General features: G+C 41.2%; 2 protein-coding genes across 6 annotated transcripts in view; one reads left to right on the forward strand and one right to left on the reverse strand.

The window, feature by feature from the left end:
* The window catches only part of LOC109484031 (glucoside xylosyltransferase 2-like), a 17631-nt gene extending 4131 nt beyond the window's left edge, over nucleotides 1-13500 (reverse strand). For 2 of the 3 annotated variants that reach the window (XM_019787204.1, XM_019787203.1), the window contains exons 1-5: nucleotides 12892-13500; nucleotides 9205-9303; nucleotides 3281-3440; nucleotides 1874-2008; nucleotides 811-911 (exon numbers count right to left, since the gene is read on the reverse strand). In XM_019787204.1, coding sequence (XP_019642763.1) covers nucleotides 811-911; nucleotides 1874-2008; nucleotides 3281-3440; nucleotides 9205-9303; nucleotides 12892-13163 — 767 coding nt within the window. In that variant the 5' untranslated portion in view covers nucleotides 13164-13500. The remainder of the gene's footprint in view (nucleotides 1-810; nucleotides 912-1873; nucleotides 2009-3280; nucleotides 3441-9204; nucleotides 9304-12891) is intronic. The other variant, XM_019787205.1, reaches the window with a different exon arrangement.
* Nucleotides 13501-13878: 378 nt separating this feature from the next.
* Nucleotides 13879-18129, forward strand: LOC109484033 (sodium/potassium-transporting ATPase subunit alpha-1-like). Of its 3 annotated transcripts, XM_019787207.1 has the most exons (7): nucleotides 13879-13962; nucleotides 14256-14303; nucleotides 14774-14833; nucleotides 15399-15515; nucleotides 16023-16157; nucleotides 16794-16911; nucleotides 17567-18121. In XM_019787207.1, the coding sequence occupies exons 2-7, from the start codon at nucleotides 14280-14282 to the stop codon at nucleotides 17869-17871; spliced, it is 759 nt and encodes a 252-aa protein (XP_019642766.1). In that variant the 5' UTR covers nucleotides 13879-13962; nucleotides 14256-14279; the 3' UTR covers nucleotides 17872-18121. The 3 variants fall into 3 exon arrangements, with proteins under 3 accessions (XP_019642766.1, XP_019642768.1, XP_019642765.1); XM_019787209.1 differs by lacking the exon at nucleotides 13879-13962 and having other exon boundaries at nucleotides 13978-14303; nucleotides 17753-18129; XM_019787206.1 differs by lacking the exon at nucleotides 13879-13962 and having other exon boundaries at nucleotides 13978-14303.
* The last annotated feature ends 408 nt before the right edge of the window (nucleotides 18130-18537 follow it).

Genomic DNA, 18537 nt, shown 5'->3' on the forward strand with positions numbered 1-18537 from the left:
CAGGGACAAAATATGAGCATTTTGCAGTTGATTCTGAATTTTATTTTTATTTGCAAATACAATAAAAAATAGAAGCGGGCGAATCCGTTAACCAAGAAATTAAATTGGTGTGGCCTAATGATAAAAGTAATAATAATAATAATAATAATGTAGACTGGAACTCGTTGCCACCAAGCACAGTTGGGGCATCATCACTAAAAAGCTTTAAACAACTCCTGCAACTAAATGTGCAAAGATTGAGTGTAACAAGTCGTTCGGTGTGATATAGCCAGCTGCCGCCGTGCCGCGTGCCTGCGAAGCAGGTGTGTAACGCCGAAGGGCGGTTATACCGGCTATACAGATACAGAAGCTGGTGTGTTACGCCGAAGGGCGGTTATACCGGCTATACAGATACAGAAGCTGGTGTGTTACGCCGAAGGGCGGTTATACCGGCTACTAGTACAGATACAGAAGCTGGTGTGTTACGCCGAAGGGCGGTTATGCCTGCTATACAGATACAGAAGCTGGTGTGTTACGCCGAAGGGCGGTTATACCGGCTATACAGATACAGAAGCTGGTGTGTTACACCAAAGGGCGGTTATACCGGCTATACAGATACAGAAGCTGGTGTGTTACGCGCCACAAGATGACCAAAGTTAGGTACCCATTCACACCTGGGTGGAGTGGGGAAAGTCGTGTAAAATGCCTTTCCCAAGGGCACAATGTCAGGGCACATGTGCAGACATGTCCTGGGTACAACTCGGGATCGAACCCGGGTCTCCCCGCTTCATAGTCGAACGCTCTACCACTACGTCACCCGACAGCACCCACCTGTTCATGGCAGAGAAGAAGTTCCAGAGGTTCTCCATGGGGGAGAGGAAGAGGATGTCTGTGTCCACGTACAGGAGGGAGTCCACTTCTGTCAGAAGCTCCTGGACAGAAAAGATAGTTAGATTAACTTTTAGTTCTCTCACCTAGAGCTTTCAACCAGTCGCTCTGGTCTTCCTCAGTAGACTGACCCAGTGGGGCTTGTCACATGGCTTCTTTGAAGTGTGATGTCAAAACTGGGTCAAAGGTATGATGTTGGCCCCCGTCACGGTTGAGTGAAGGGTGACGTCACACTTCAAAGAAGCCACATAACAAGCCTCACTGGGTCAGTCTACTGAGGAAGACCAGAGCGACTGGTCGAAAGCTCTAGTCTAGGTGAGATGATTTTTTTGTGTTGGATCAAAAGTTTTAACTTGAAACATATAACTAACAACACAGGAACAGGATGTCTGTGTCTGATGTCTGTGTTCACAATGGTTGAGCCTCTGGTGTGATGAAAAAAACTTCAGGCTGGCTAGAACACTGGTGTATTTTGACATCAGAAAATCTGCGACTCATATGACTTTACTTTACAAAGCTATTGAAACGAGTCACCAGTTACTAGATGTGATCATGGGGTACACAGAATAGTCTTGAGGAGGCCCATAAGGCAGAGCGTGGGTACTTGGATCAGGCAGTCGGGGTCCAGGGTTGAGAGAGAGAGGTCCGGTTGGCATGTGTACTAGGGCAGGAGTCTTGCATTAAACTGAGTTCTTGGAGTTCACCCTGGCTCGTTTCCTGACATTAAAAATATATTCAGCAAGTGCAATGTAAGAGGGCCTGCAGGGAGGGGGGGTCCCGAGAACGCTCTACGCTGAATTCGGAAACCTCTCGATTACGCTTTTTGATAAATTCCAAGTTGCTACAACGCATTATGTAGAATTAAAATGCCGAATACGCTCTATGCAAAAATATTAGAGCAGTCCGTCTACGCTCTACGTAGAATTAAAACGGCCGATTACGCTCTTCGGAAAAGGCCTTGCGGGCCCCCATGTAATGCAGTAAGGTGCTTTTGAAACTATCTTACTGGTAGAAAGAGTCTCTGTGAAGCACACGGCCTGAAGAGTTTTTTCCACTCCTGGCTGTTCTCCCCAGGAGGGTACATGATGGGGTAGATGGTGTAGCTCAGCTTCTCGTGGATACTGGCCGGCCACGAGTCTATCTGGGTAGGAAAGAAGGAAATAACATGTTAGCTTCAACAAACTTCACATAGGAAAGCACCACGGTCTTGAACCATGTCAAAGTAAGAATATCAGAACATTTGGTGTAGGTAGTGGTGCATACCGGTTCACTGGACTTGGATCCGGACTTGTAAGAATGTTTAGGTTCAAGTCCAAAAAAACCTAAAAGTCAAGAACTGAGTCCGGACTTATTACCATAAAAGACCATTTCACATACCCCTTTTCTTTTCAAACCACATGAATGAAGAAAATATTGGCATCGTCAAGTACCGGCCTCCTTGTTAAAATTTCACCCAGACAACATTGCAAGGTGGCAGCATGCAATTTTGTATATGCCATGGGTTTAGGTCCGGACTTACAAGTCCGGAACTGAACCTAAACCTCTGGACTTGAATCCGAACCTGAACCTAAATGTGGATTTAGGTATGCACCACGAAGTGTAGGTCAGCTTGTCATGGATACTGGCCGGCCACGAGTCTATCTGGGAGGGGAATAAACAGGTTACCTTGTCATCATTTATTACCACATGATGGGGTAGACTACCTCTATCCCCCCCCCCGCCAGAACAAAAAAGGCTACAGAACCCTTTCCATCACCAGTCAATCAGACTCTATAACCAGACTGTACAGATAGAGTCTGGTACAAGATAATGGACCTTGCAAATATCTGGGTTGTGCAGTAAACAGTTACTGTACTGTTTCTATAGTTTTTGTAAATATATATTTTACATTTTGTATACAATAACATGTAAATATAAATGCCATTCAGGCAACATTGTATGCCATGTTTGTCTGTTATGTTTGGTATGCTAATAAAGACTTGAATTGAATTTGTGGAAGGATTGACATCACAAGTGACTGTCACACTTCAAAGAAGCCAGGTGACAAGCTTCACTGGGTCAGTCTACTGAGGAAGACCAGAGTGACTGGTCGAAAGCTCTAGGTAAGAGAACTTCTTTGTGTTGGACCAAAAGATTTAACTTTAAACATGTAACTACCAACACAGATGAACCTTCAGTACAGATGAACCTGATAGTATGCCAAAAAACAGTTACTCAAGCAACTGGATATGATTTTGGAAATGGTCAGACCTTTCAGGTAGTATCCATTACGTTTCGTCAGTGACTTTGAAACGTCTGACCGTTTCCAAAATCATATCCAGGTGCTTGAGTAACTGTTTTTTGGCGTATCTTATTACCTGGATATCTAACCGTCACCTATGAACCTGATAGTAACTTAAACTGACTGTCTTACCTGTTGTCTGAATCCGAAGTGAAGCTCCGTCTCGGCGAAGATGTGGCAGTGAAGCTTCGTGTTGCTGAAAACCAGCGCAGACTTCAGCATCACCAGAGTCTCATTGGTCCTGTCTCCACAGGCAACCACTGCCAGGTGCATACTGGCCTCCTTATCCGGGCTGGGAAGGTAAAGAATAGTGCTGAGTACCTAAACCCACATTTAGGTTCAGGTCCGGATTCAAGTCCAGGGGTTTAGGTTCAGTTCTGTGCTGAGTACCTAAACCCACATTTAGGTTCAGGTCCGGATTCAAGCCAGAGGTTTAGGTTCAGTTCTGTGCTGAGTACCTAAACCCACATTTAGGTTCAGGTCCGGATTCAAGCCAGAGGTTTAGCTTCAGTTCTGTGCTGTGTACCTAAACCCACATTTAGGTTCAGGTCCGGATTCAAGTCCAGAGGTTTTGGTTCAGTTCCAGACTTGTAAGTCCGGACCTAAACCCATGGCATATACAAAATTGCATGTTGGCAACCTTGCAATGTTGTTCGGGCAAAACTTTGGCCACATAACATGGAGGCCGACACTTTACAATGCCTGATGGCAATGTTTTCTTCATTTTGCAGCAAAGATTTTGCAATCTATGGATGGTTTTAGGTGGTTTGGAAAGAAAAGGGGTATGTGAAATGGTCATTTATGGTAATAAGTCCGGACTCGGTTCTTGACTTTTAGGTTTTTTTGGACTTGAACCTAAACATTATTACAAGTCCGGATCCAAGTCCAGTGAACCGGTACGCAGCCCTAGTAAAGAAATATTGATAATGTTAGCATGAAAGTTCATCTGAGTTGGTAAAATACACAAAGGAAGTTAAACTCTTCTCCAACTAAAAAAAAATAACTTACCAGAAATTTTCGACTGAATCGCTCTTGGTCCGTGTCTCTGTGTCCACAGCACTTGGGTCATAAAGATGATGACTGAGTGATTCAGTCAAAAAATTCTGGTGAGTTAATATCTTTTTTGAGCTGGAGAACAGTTTAACTTTCTTCATACTGACAATGTTATTTGTAGACAGACACAATTTGAATCATGTTAACGTGTCACTTCAGCATAACTAATGCCACTCTGATCTAATTTCATGGATAACATCCGCGTGCATTGATTTTTGCCTGTTCTCAATAAAAAAAGAAAAAGATCACATCCTCCAATGCGCAAGGCTCTGGAGTGGACCCAGGCTGTTGAAGTTCCATGACTCTAAAACTCAGTACATACGTACAGTGCCGATTCATAAATTCCGCAAAAGACCAGCACGTGTTGGCTTATCATAAAAGTCGCTATGTACTACCGCAAATTCACAATACCAGCTTTGCATTCCTGTGGTTTAGCGGCAATTTTTTTGGCGGCCAGAATTCTTTTTATTCAACCACGCGCACTAGTTTGAGGGTCTTCAGAGGATGTCATCCATAAAATGAAGTCAGTGTGGCCTAAATGAATTTTGTGACAGAGACAAATATGTCTTTATGTTATCTACTGTGTAATACCTAATTCGTCTTCTGTAGTGTTTGTTAATTCGCAAACCATTAACCATAGCTCTGATCTAAAACAGTTGAGAGTAACCAGACTATTGACACAGGGACATATTGGCTTTCTTTCTGGTGTCCATCAAATATCTCTTCAAGTGTTTGTGGATTTGTAAACCATTAACTACATGTATGGATGTGACGCAATAGCAATCAAAAGTAGGCAGCTATTGATACCTCTATATGTGTTACACTGTAGGCCTGTTCCTATTCAGAAACTTTGGCACAATCAGTGTACCTAAAGCCCGGACTAAGAGACTTAGTAATTTTTTCCTTCCTTGTGCTGTTCGTCTCTATAACAAGACAATTAACCAGTAGTGTTATAGACTAGTATCTTGCTAAATCCTACGTGGTAATTGCATATTAGGCCACACCAATTTAATTTCTTGGTTAACGGATTCGCCCGCTTCATTTTTTTCTGATTTGCAAAAAAAAATTAAAAAATCAGAATTAACTGCAAAATGCTCATATTTTGCCCTGAACAGTTGAAAACAGTCCTTTCCTTACTACTTGTTACACTCATTCCATCTTTCAATGCAGTGGTATCATTAAAACTTCAAAATTCATTGTTTAAATTTTGAACCAGCCTGGTGTGTTGACTTTATGGCTCCTATCGTACCCTTTTGGGCCATAATAGGATGCCTAGGCCTGTTTTTATTTTTATTTTTTTTTCGCCCGCCCGCTCCATTATTTTTCTAGAAAAATCCGTTAACCAAGAAATTAAATTGGTGTGGCCTTATGTAATAAAGATGAAATTCGGGCGTCTGCCCGCAAGAGCCTTACCAAATAAAACTTTGAACTTGAAATGTGCAAAATACTATCGCTTCTCTTTATGACGTATAAGCTAAATCACGGACCTCATCATTGCTTTCTTCGCTTTCCCACTACACTATATGTTTCAGGAAAAATGCACCACAACACTACGTTTGGCTGATGGACTTGGAAGAAATTATACTAGCCTCGTCAGTCGTGAAGTTTAGATAGAGCCACATACAAGACAAGAAATTGCCGTTTTGATGACATTTTGCAAGTATGTACTACATGTACCTTGAAAAGTGCCCTCAGATAACATCTTAACTTTGCTTATACAACCTAAACTTTGTTGTATATTCATACAAGGAACTACCGGCTATATACATGTATCCTTGTTATAGTGTAAATATTAAAACTACATACATCAAAGGATATCCCTATATGATGTCCTTCATACATTGAACCATATCATTGTGTAAACTGTACGATAAATAGATAGGTTTTTATAGAAAAATTTAGCATGAGGGAGCAGATCGCAAGCATGGCAAGGAACGAAGCGACCGAGGGGGGAATTTTTTAATAAGAGTAACACAGTTTGTAATGCTAGAATGCATTGTTGTATTGTTTTTACATCTTTACTGGAAAAGGATCATTTTTGAGAAAGACTAAATGGTGTTGAAGTAGCCACATAGGGTTCAATTTGAAAGTTGGTATGGGGGAGCTGGCTGGTTACATGAGGGAGCAGCTCCCTTATTCCCCTGTTTAGAAAAAACAGTATATATACAGAGTGCTAGAAATACCCATCTGCAGTCTGCAACGTTTCAATGTTGCAGAAAAAAAAATTAAGCAACTTTGCACACTGAGAAAATCAGGATAGGGGTGCAACTGTGTCTATTATGTAGCTTTTGTGCTTACTACTGACTTTACGTTGCACTAGTTATGAATTGTACTTTTCAAATTGCATGTAAAATGTTTGCCAACATGCAATTTTGTATGGGTTTGAGTCAGGACTGAATATTTGCGGAAAGTATTTCCAAATTGCAGAACAATGTTGTGACATTCTGCACTATTGCAAAACATTGCAAAAAAGGTATTTCGAACGCTGGACAACCTCAACCCAGTACCTGAAGTCCAGTTTAAAACCCTTGGATTTAGTGATGCATACCGGTTCACTGGACTTGGATCCGGACTTGTAAGAATGTTTAGGTTCAAGTCCAAAAAACCTAAAAGTCAAGAACCGAGTCCGGACTTATTACCATAAATTCCAAACCACCTAAAAAAAAGTAAAACCTTCCGTAGATTGTAAAATCTTTGCTGCTAAACGAAGAAAACATTGGCATCGGGCATCATCAAGTACCGGCCTCCATGTTATGTTGCCAAAGTTTCACCCAGACAACATTGCAAGGTTGCCAACATGCAATTTTGTATATGCCATGGGTTTAGGTTCGGACTTACAAGTCCGGAACTGAACCTAAACCTCTGGACTTGAATCCGGACCTGAACCTAAAATTGGGTTTAGGTATGCATCACTACTTGGATTATAGATTCCGTGACATACATAGATTAATATAACCATGCTGGTGCTTTATACTCATTTTAGATGGAGGGACAGGAACAATGTAATAAAGGCATTCAATGCGGATATTCATATTTGGTATGACAACATATCAATACTTATAAATATTTTAGAATGTACATGTTTGTTAATGCACCCAAACAAAAGTATTGACAGTTTGCATTGTTCGAATCATTACACAACACAGGACATAGTGTGTGCAGATCTTCATTCATACATGATGTTAATTCCATTGCTGGATAACTTGAAAACGGTATCATGCTGTTTGTGTTCACAGAACTGAAAGTATTTTCTGGGATGTCTGGTTTAGTAAGCCTACTCAGAGTAGAGAATAAGGCCACACCAATTTCATTTCTTGGTTAACGGATTTTTCTAGAAAAATAATGGAGCGGGCGGGGGAAAAAAAAACCAAAAAAAACAGACCTAGGCATTCTATCAGGGCCCAAAATGGTATGATATGAGCCATGAAGTCAACATACCAGGCTGGTTCAAAATTTAAACAATGAATTTTGAACTTTTAATGATACCGTTGCTTTGAAAGATGGAACAACTAGGAAGAAAAGGACTGTTTTCAACTGTTCAGGGCAAAATATGAGCATTTACTCTCTTAAAGCATAAATGCAATAACGAAAAGCCCAACTGCAGGTGGCACCTGGTCATGGCACAGTTGTGGAAATATTTTGTGATCCATCTGAGGGGGCCCGCAAGCCCTTTTCCGTAGAGCGTAATTGGCCGTTTTAATTCTACATAGAGCGTAGACGGACAGCTCTAATATTCTTGCAGAGAGCGTAATCGCCGTTTTAATTCTACGTAATGCGTTGTAGCGACTTGGAATTTATCGTAAAGCGTAATCGAGAGGTTTCCGAATTCAGCGTAGAGCGTTGTCGGGACCCCCCCCCCCTTGCAGGCCCTCATCAGATCATTACAACTTAAAAGCACCCCTTATTTAGAACTGCACAAATATAGTCCCAACAGTTCTCTAGCTCCTCCTTTTGCAGCTTCGCACCCAAATTAACATGTACCTATTAAAGCAGGACTTAGGTCCACTTTGTCCAGTGATGACCTTATATGTATGTACACATGTATGGTCATATATGAATGCTTGCTGCTTTTGAAATGCGCGACAGATGGCAAACATTTAAATCTTACATGTTGCACAAAGCTTTACGTCTGCTGCCAATCATTTTGAGATTATTCAGTCCAAAACATAATGAATTTTTGCACAACTACATTTGAGCTAACTATTGTACCGAACAGGGTAAACAGAAATTCCTGTCCGAACCTGGCATCATGTTAATAGATGTCTGCATAAGGCCACACCAATTTAATTTCTTGGTTAACGGATTCGCCAGCTTCATTTTTTTTTCTGATTTGCAAATAAAAATAAAAATTCAGAATCAACTGCAAAATGCTCATATTTTGCCCTAAACAGTTGAAAACAGTTCTTTTCATCCTAGTTGTTACAGTTATTCCATCTTTCAATGCAGTGGTATCATTAAAAGTTCAAAATTCACTGTTTAAATTTTGAACCAGCCTGGTATGTTGACTTCATGGCTCCTATCATGCCATTTTGGGCCATAATACGATGCCTAGGCCTGTTTTTATTTTTATTTTTTTATCGCCCGCCCGCTCCATTATTTTTGTAGAAAAATCCGTTAACCAAGAAGTTAAATTGGTGTGGCCCAAGGTTGAAGTTTACAGATACAGTAGTATATTATAGTCTGGCATTGCAATCTCCAAGCAGAGGTTTAGACTTTGGCTTACTTTTGAGACATGTATTTATGTGTTTTATTATTTATTTATTTTTGTACTTGTATCCTTTTTACGGTACCCAAACTTTGGGTGGCAAACACCAATGTCCACCAGATGCCATAAAAAGATCTGCTTGGAGATTGATAATCCAGAAGGTGTGTACTGAGAGACTATGGACCTACAGATGGATGTGAGACATTGGTAAAGCAAAAATTCCTGACAGACCGAACTTGGCATGTGTTACAGAAGTCTTAATGAACAGAAGGTTATTACTGGAAGGTTGTGTACTGACCTACAGACATACAGTCCACAGAGAGGTTGGAGCAGTGGGCATGCATCAGGTGGGAACCAGTAACCCATAGTAGGCACAGGGCAGGTTAGAGCGGGCAGCCTGCAGGTACAGTTAAAACACAACCTTCATTCCTTTGCAACCAAGCTGGGGCTGTCTCTGTCTATCCTGCACCTTGTTTTATCTACTAGATAAAGGCTAAAGTAAAGAGAAAGGTGAAAATCTATTGCTGATTAGTTGTTAGTTACAGTTAAAACACAACCTTCATTCCTTTGCAACCAACCTTGGCCCGTCTCCTAGCCTCTACCATGCTTCAGAAAGCTGCTGGAAAGAGTAGACATTGGCCAAATAGAGAGATAACATGCCAGGGGTCTACTAGGGGAGTTGATTAAGAGAAAGTTGAAAGTCTTAGTTATAGATAGTTTAGCACTTGTTTTACAGTGAATAAAGAGTTGAAGCAGGTAGCAGTAAGACTGAGCAAAGTGAGGAAGTTGAAAGCTTGTGAAGCAATAGTTAGTATTTACCCAGATAATTAGTATAGAACTGTTGTGAAACTTATGTCTATTGTTGCTAGTGTTAGATATGCAAGACAGAAATTGAAAGCATTTTAATCACGAAGCTACCATAAACCATACATGTAACTGTGCTGTGTAACATATACATTAATCATTTATGATCCAACAATGCTAAAATATGTATTTTAGTGGCGATCTTGACAAGTGTATTTAAATAAATTTTATATTGTAATTTGTTTCAAATTCCAAATGATGCTTAATACTGACTTTTGACCTTCCCAACGGTTACATTAGGACTAGGAATAGTAGGAGAGAGATATTCAATGGTATTTGCTTCTAAAAAATCTTCCAGGCCTTATACCATTGTGGCTTTTACCAACACAAATGAGCTTTCAATTTGATTTTGGTGGTGTTGTATGGCAAGTTGTTGTTGGACAGTGGGACTTGCTACAGATCATAGTTGGTATGTAGGCTGCAGTGCAGGAGAGTTAGACATCCACAGGTAGATTTAGACTTAGTTAGTTATCTTCACCAGACTCTTTTGCAGGCTGAATAGCAGGCAAACTGGACCCTCTATGGCTGACCAACTCCCCTTGCCAGCTACATTCTTTTTACTAAATTTTAGACTGATTTCTACCATTTATTCAGCCTGCAAAAGAGTCTGGTGGAGACTAGATTTAGTCCGGCAGCAGGAGGTGACCACAGTTCAACACTCTGCGACCATTTACTCTTCAAACAGAGGTTGTGGGGAATGATTGTTACCTTTTTATATATAGCTGTTTTTTTGTTGTTGTCCTGACCCCCACCCGTCGGTGGCTGCGGACCTTAGCGGCTAATGGATACTGCCTGTCTTTTTGCTACCGAGAGGAATTTGCTTGGAGATTAGGGACCACTGGTAATGAGCTTCCTTGCTGGGACTTAGCGATAAGCCACCTAATTGTGCATTTTTCAAAGGGTTACTCGACCTTCACCAGGGACCTCCCTAAACAATGGAGCAGTGGAGCTCCTCCACCCAGTCCTTATCTCAGCTCCACCCTGTTAATTTTCAAAACTAGTGTTTTTACACCCTTTTCCAGGGTTCTTTGGTCAAATTTACCGATATTTCGCACCCTCCTCCATTCTGTCCTAAATTTCTGGGGAGATCCCTGTTCACTGTACATTGGAATTCAACAATACAACGTACCACTATGATACCAGACACCTCAAAGGCAGGCTCTAGCCGGCTTGAATTTATTTTTCGTCATCATCGGATGATGTTGAGACTGAGAGTGGTTGTCGATGGTCCTTCGGATGTTTTCATAATATTTTTACCCAAGATTTTGGTTCATTTTGTTCGTCAAGGTCGACGGATTGGTTAAAAAAAATGTCCACCACACGCCCCGCAAAGCCCTGCTCAAAGGACGAACAACAACTGGCCTGCATTATCCTCAAATAACCTCCACAGGGCTTTAACAGTAACCAGGCCTTAACACGCAACCGCACGAACACACAACACAGGCTGCTACCGGTAACACTTTTTGTGTGTCATTCTTTTCTGAGGCTGCAATCTAAAGATAACCCTCAAACACCAAGGTTAAGTGGAAAACCGCAGGTTAGGAAATTGATTTTTGATGTGCAGCTTAAAAACGGAGAACATTTCCAGGACTTTCCACGCGCGGCTGTTCATATGTGACTGCTGGAGACTTGTTTTGATGGACTGGTGCAGTCTAATAATCAATTTGAAAGTTTTTAAGGGATTAAGAAGATGATGTTATCCTTACGGAGAAGCCTGACGCCCTTTTTCGTGGATTGGCCGAGTCCATTTTAGGAAAAGGTCATTCAATAAGTAATAGCTCATAATAGTCTGCCCTCTAGCACTTAAGTAATCTAGTCAAATAAGTGGCTTTCACCTGATAAAAGTCACACCTGAGGCAAATCACGAAGGTAAGAAAAGTTATTCTGCTAAAGCCTAAAGTAAAGGACATTTCAATTTGATCACTGGTGTGCAAGTAATTTGCACGCTGGATAGTTTTTGTAACTGCTAGCCTTTAGCAAGGAGGCCTTGACTTTAGATTTTGTTGTTGTTGTCCTTGCTTATAATGTCTAATATATTGCTAGACGTGGTCTCTTGGTGCTTGTTTTCGCATGGTTCAATTCAGAGTCAAAAGTTGAAGAATTTGAAAACTTCAGATTTTCTTTCACAAACTGGCAAGTGCATAATTTTAAAAATTTAAAGTCCAATGCCAGATTTTATCTGCAACTTGGCAGAAGTGGGGATTTTGAGGTTTGATTGGACAAGCAAAATGTTTGGGACAACAAGACATTTTTGGAACCACGAAGGGTCTTAATGGCTATGGTTTCAGGGCTCCATTTTTTCATCTTTCCATGCATGTATAAAGTTGGTTACTTTATACATGCTTTTAACCATGGTTGGTTAAATCCATGGTTACTAACAGACTGTTGTGTTTTGTTGTGTAAAACAGGGCCCCATTGAAAAGAAGTGTAATCACTTAATGGGCCACCCTGTATAAAGATGACGGAAATAAATAATTTAATAAATAAAAAAGAGGTTCCTAGGCAAGGATCAGGATAAAGGGTGTAGGCGTACCTGCAACTTTCAAGTGAGTATTTCGAGGGGGCCCGCAAGCCCTTTTCCGTAAAGCGGAGTTGGCCGTTGTCGGGCGTTGTCGGGACCCCCCCTTGCAGGCCCTCCCATATGCTTTAGAAGGTTAGACACCCAGGTGAACTCCAATATTCATACTCTCCAAGCAGAGGTTTGGGTTGGGGGTTATTTTTGGTGTGTTTTTAGGCTTTTTTATTGGGGTTTCTCTTTTGCACTGGAATTTTTTCTCACCCAACCCCAAACCCAAGCCTCTGCTTGGAGAGAACAAATATTATATTCATAGGAACTTCAAACTCTAGTACTGTTGGAATCTCCTAGTACTACTAGTACGGAGATAAATTTCCAGACGTTTTGAGTGACATCTACCACTCTTCTTCAGCGTCACTACTGAACTAACAGAACTTGTTATAAACAGATACTTTAAAGTATCCAGTAGTACTACTAGTATAGTTTGAATTTCCTTTGAATACAGCTCCCGGGGTACCATATGTTTGCATAATTTTTTTGGCATGCATGTGTGTGAAGTTATTATTATCCATGGTTACTAACAGGTTCCTCGGCAAGGAGCCTTACCTGTCGCCTGGGAGTCCACCACCAAACCTCGCTTGTTGCGGAGCATCTTGGTCTCCCTTGGAACTGTCTTGTACTTGTTCTAGCTTCTTCAAGTTCTTCTTGGCAACATTGGCACGATCGTCGAGTTGTTTCCTGCGTTCACCACTTCTGAGCGAGTCTGGATCGTGGTCCACGGCGGCCACTGAAGAAGGGTTCAGTAGGGAATATCCAAACACGAACAGCGCTACTGCGCCTAGGCCAGCCAGTAGGCCCATCCTGTACAGGAATCGCATCGTTTACTACTGAAACCTCTGCCTAGCTATCTAAAACTCTGTCAAGAACAACAACATAGCATCTCGCATCCTCCAAGTCAAGCAAGAGATGAGATTCAGAGATGCAAAGTTATAAAAGGTTGCGCGCATTTTTCTCCTCAACTGCACCAAGCCACAGCCACGCCAAACGACAGTACATCAAGTCCTAGGCATGTTTTTCCGTCTCCGCATAATTTTACGGCTCCAGGATCCACAAAAATCACCAAACAACAGTGCCTCCGTTCTGTGATGTGGCCCAGCTTTCGAAAATGTGATGTACACAACCCTTGAACCGACGCATGCGCAGCGGCGTCAAGCGGCGCAGCAGATATCCCGGGAGCCCTTACGCCCGGCCTGCCCGCTGATTGGCTGGTCTAGTGGCGGGAAAACTACGTCATACCTGAGGATTCCCGGGGTTTGCTGGGTCTGTGGCACGTGCCAAGCATGTATAATGTGTTTGTAGTACAGTACTTTGTGCGTTTACTAACAATAAAACGTAGCCTCCGTAGCATGCCAAAAACTGGTGGTTTTGGGGGTCTTCAGGGTCTTAATGGGAGCTTTTATGTGCTATTTTCTGATTGCATATAGACAACATTATCATAGCCGGCCTGGTTGAATTACCCCCGTTTTAGAACTGGGCTAATCAGAAAACAGCCGAAGACCACCAAACCCCCAGTTGCCCGCTGCGGAGGCTACAAATTATAAAGGTAGCTAGCTTTGCTTTAAAAAGGGGGATTCCGAAGTAAATTGGGGAAGCAAAAGGGGGAAGTAAAAGCACCAGGTTTGTGTTCCTGTTTCTACTGGCTCCTATTTTCAGATTTTTGTCGAGTTCCCTTTAATAGCCTAGTTCAAGTACCAAACCTATTATTATAATCATATTCATGTGTCCTACATTCTCAGCTATTTGCGGAGCTAGGAAGTAGGACTCGGGAGCTATCAGATAGGTTTGGTAACCAGGCTATTAAAGTTCCGCTATTCTGACACTAAGAAGCCCATACTCGTACTACTCGTACTACTAGGCACATAGGATCTGTGGCTGCACAGACAGTGTGTATTTCAAATCTGTCTGCTCAGCATTCGGTGCTCAGCCGGCGGACGATGGCATCTCCTAAGAAATACGAGGTGGGTGCGTTTTAGTATAGGCGAGTAGAGGTAGAATTAACATCCAATGGTATACTATAGTATAGGCTAGAAAAGGGACCAGGTAGGTACATGTAGGCTCCATGACTCTCCACCACTGACTCTTTTGCAGGCTGAATACATAAATAAATAGTAGAAATTGGCCTAAAAAGAATGTAGCTGACAGGGGGCCCAGTGGGGGGCATACATGTATATATAGAGGGACCAATCATAGTGCCTGCATTGATTCAGGGCTAGCCGCTAAAACTAAAGGTATAATGTTACACAGGTTTATATGAGGTAGAACAACTGGTGAAGGGTATGTCCACTCAATTGGTGATCGTCACTTCATATGAGCGTTTACCGTGTAATTTTAAACCGACTGACCAACTTCCGAAAATAGTTTCATCTGGTTCAAGGGTAAGACACAGCCTGAATTTGTTGAATGTCATGTACACATTCTTTGCTTGTAGGATGACCACACGATCTCCCTGGAGGAATTCTGTGCAAGATACAACACCAACACAGAAGTTGTAAGTATTAAAGCATACTCAGTTTCTCAGTGCCTCTAACCAGGCTTCGGGAGACGAAGAGAAAGAGTAGAAAGAAGTAGAAATTGGCCAAATAGAGAGATAACCTGCCGAGGGAGTTGGTCCGCTAGAAAGTACATTTTGCCACATCGGTGACTATTATATTATCCACACCATACATGTACAGTACGTGTGGTCAATTGTAGTACAAAGTTTCTTGTTTCACCTTGTCATTTCACAGTTGGTAATATCTGCCTCATCTGTGAAAAAAACATAAGATTTGGAATGATTTATTTGATAAGCTGTTTTTGAATTTAATTCACTGTACTGCAAAGTACAACCATTGTAAATTTTTGTTACAATCATTATTGTTATTAGCATTTACAATTATTATTATTGTTATTCTGCTGGTATTTATCATTTCTTGTAAGTCCTCTTGTATCTTAATTTGGTCAGGGGCATAAAAGGATACTCCTGTTTCCCTTGGCCATTCATGTGTGTGTAATAGATATGAAATAAATAAAAAAAATTGATATAACTAAAAAAAGTTGATATATACTCCTTCCAGGGCTTGACCAGTGCCATGGCTGCAGAAGTGTTAAAACGCGACGGACCAAACTGTATAACTCCGCCTCCCAAAACAAAGCAATGGGCCAAGGACTCAGTCAAAGGCATGTTTCCCAAGGTAAAAAAATTGTAATGGTGGCAAACTGAATTTTGCTCATAATCTTCCAATACATAATAAATGTATAGTGTTACAATTTTTTTTATATCCTAATAATAGGACAAAGATGAAATAGTTCTAGAGTAGAAAGGTAACATTTGCAAAGCAAATGAACAATGTTTACCTTCGCATATGGCCTGCTCTATTAAAACACATTCACATATATGGCAGGAGTCTAAATCCCTCCTGCTATAAAATTGCAACAAGATGTAACCCAACACCAGTTACCATGGTGACAGACGTCTGGTTCAGGTCATTGACCTCATTTGTTTAGAGAATAGGAAGAGGAAACAGAGCAAAAACATTATGTTTTCCTTCGGTAAACGTAACAAGGATGTTGATGACATATACATGTGCCTTCACATTATTATTTTGTAGTTTTATAGTATATGTATGTAAGTAATGTAAATAGTTTTGTATTCTTCTTTCCACTGATTTGCGATTACATGTATAATTTTTGTTTTCCAGCAAACTTTAGTAATCCGGGGTGGAGAGCCCCTTAGTGTGGACACTGAAAACGTCGTGGAGGGAGACCTTGTTCAACTGAAGGGCGGAGATCGTATTCCTGCTGACGTCCGTATTATCGAGGCCGATGGATTTAAGGTAACAGACATCATTACGCTAAAAAAATTGTCTTCACTTATTTCCATATTAATCAATAGTTTGTACTTATAAACCTGCTTTTCTGACAACTCTCAAGTGTCACTGACGAAAGGTAGTGGATGCTACCAGAAGCATCTGACCGTTTCCAAAATCATATCCAGGTGCATGAGTAACTGTTTTCTGGCGTATCTTATTACCTGGGTTCTTCACCGACGTAACAGACATCATTCACCATCCAAATGTTGCTGTCAGGTGGCATTCAAAGGCTTTTGTCACAATATTCGCATGCCCGTAGCCAGGATTTTGAATGGGGGGTTCTTCCCACTGCTTGAGGGGACCTCAAGCGCCGAAGGCGCAAGGTTCCTATGGGGGTCAGGGGGCATGCTCCCCCGTGAAATTTTGAAAAATGAACCTTCTGAAATGACATTTTAAAGAAAAAAATCAGAGATAACTTTTTTCAATGACAAAGTGAGCAGTTTTGCTATGATTCCAGCCTCGCTGGTGACACAAATCAGTCCGCCTTTTAAAGAAAAATCTTGGACCTTTAGATAAAAAGTGGACCTTTGAGCCTTGTGGGGCCCTCCACCCCCCCCCCGGCTACGGGCGTGATTCAAAACCGTTGTTGTTTTTCCACAGATCGACATGTCTCAGCTCACTGGAGAGTCAGAACCCCAGACTCTGTCTCCTGAATTCACCAACCCCAATCCCATAGAGGCAAGAAACATTGCTTTGGCTACCACTGTTGGAGTTGAAGGTAAAGCTCGAAGAGAAAACAGTTTTGGATAGAGTCTGTAATAGCAATGAAATAGATATAGAATACATCAAAAGAACCAATAAGGCCACACCAATTTAATTTCTTGGTCAACGGATTCGCTGCTTCATTTTTTTCTGATTTGACAAAAAAAAAAAAAGTTCAAGAATCAACTGCAAAATGCTCATATTTTGCCCTGAACAGTTGAAAACAGTCCTTTTCTTCCTAGCTGTTACAGTTATTCCATCTTTCAATGCACTGTATCATTAACAGTTCAAAATTCATTGTTTAAATTTTGAACCAGCCTGGTGTGTTGACGTCATGGCTCCTATCGTACCAATTTAGGCCATAATAGGATGCCTAGGCCTGTTTTTATTTATTTATTTTTTTCAAGAAAATCCGTTAACCAAGAAATTAAATTGGTGTGGCCTAAAGGCAATTTGTAATTTGCACTTTTAGTTGGTTTTCATGATGTTGTAATACGAAATGTATACTAAGTACATGGTCCTACGAGACCGATGAAATGCCTACTCTACTAAGTACATGTATATTGAAATGGACATTGTAAAGTCCTACACTGGTATTATAGGGTTCTGTATCTTGAATTTTCAATTCCCATATCTTGATTGCTTGTCTTTTTTTTTTCTCACCATTCCAGGCAGTGCCAAAGGCATTGTTTTCAACACTGGTGACCGGATGGTCATGGCCCCTACTGCCTCCTGGTCAGCCGATTGGACTAAGAGAGACACCAAGTCAGGGCTCGCAACACTGGGTGCATGTATTATATTCCCATACGTTGAATGCCCGGTTAAAAACAAGCTTGTCTTTTTTATCACCATTCCAGGCAGTGCCAAGGGCATTGTTTTCAACACTGGTGACCGGATGATCATGGCGGGTACTGCCTTCCTGGTCAGCCGATTGGATTTTGGAGAGGAGAGACCAAGTTATTGTTGCTGTTCGTAATGATTATCCCATCAAGTCACGTGACAAGAGAACTCCAAGACGAGATCTTAATCGGGTTGATGAAGAGACAGAGTACGTCTCGAAAGCTCCCCAGCATAGCTGAACTTTTTGTTGTGTGTTTACGTATAAATATTTTGTCAAAAAATAATCCAACTGTTCAGCCATCTCTCCATAATGCAGAAAAGGCCTCTGCTATGGTTTAAAACTACAGAAAAATACATGTTCAAATTACTGAATAAATATGCAATCTGTGCTAAAAGACTGATGTTGTAATTTTTATCAATCAGTTCACGCTGGGGCACCCAGGCTTAGATAACCCCTGCACCCCGTAACACACATTAGAGGCAGGGTTAACGTTACTTGCAAAATTGTTGACCATGATGGAGTGTTTATAATTTTCCCACGTACATGACAAACGTAATAAACCTTTAATTAGGCCACACCAATTTAATTTCTTGGTTAACGGATTATTAAAATAATGGAGCGGGCGGGCAAAAAAAAAAAAACAAGGCCTAGGCATCCTATTATGGCCCAAAATGGTACGATAGGAGCCATGAAGTCAACACACCAGGCTGGTTCAAAATTTAAACAATGAATTTTGAACTTTTAATGATACCATTGAAAGATGGAATAACTGTAACAACTAGGATGAAAAGGACTGTTTTC

This window comes from Branchiostoma belcheri, unplaced genomic scaffold, assembly GCF_001625305.1.
Source record: "Branchiostoma belcheri isolate BF01 breed outbred unplaced genomic scaffold, Haploidv18h27 scaffold68, whole genome shotgun sequence".
NCBI classification, from domain to species: domain Eukaryota; kingdom Metazoa; phylum Chordata; class Leptocardii; order Amphioxiformes; family Branchiostomatidae; genus Branchiostoma; species Branchiostoma belcheri.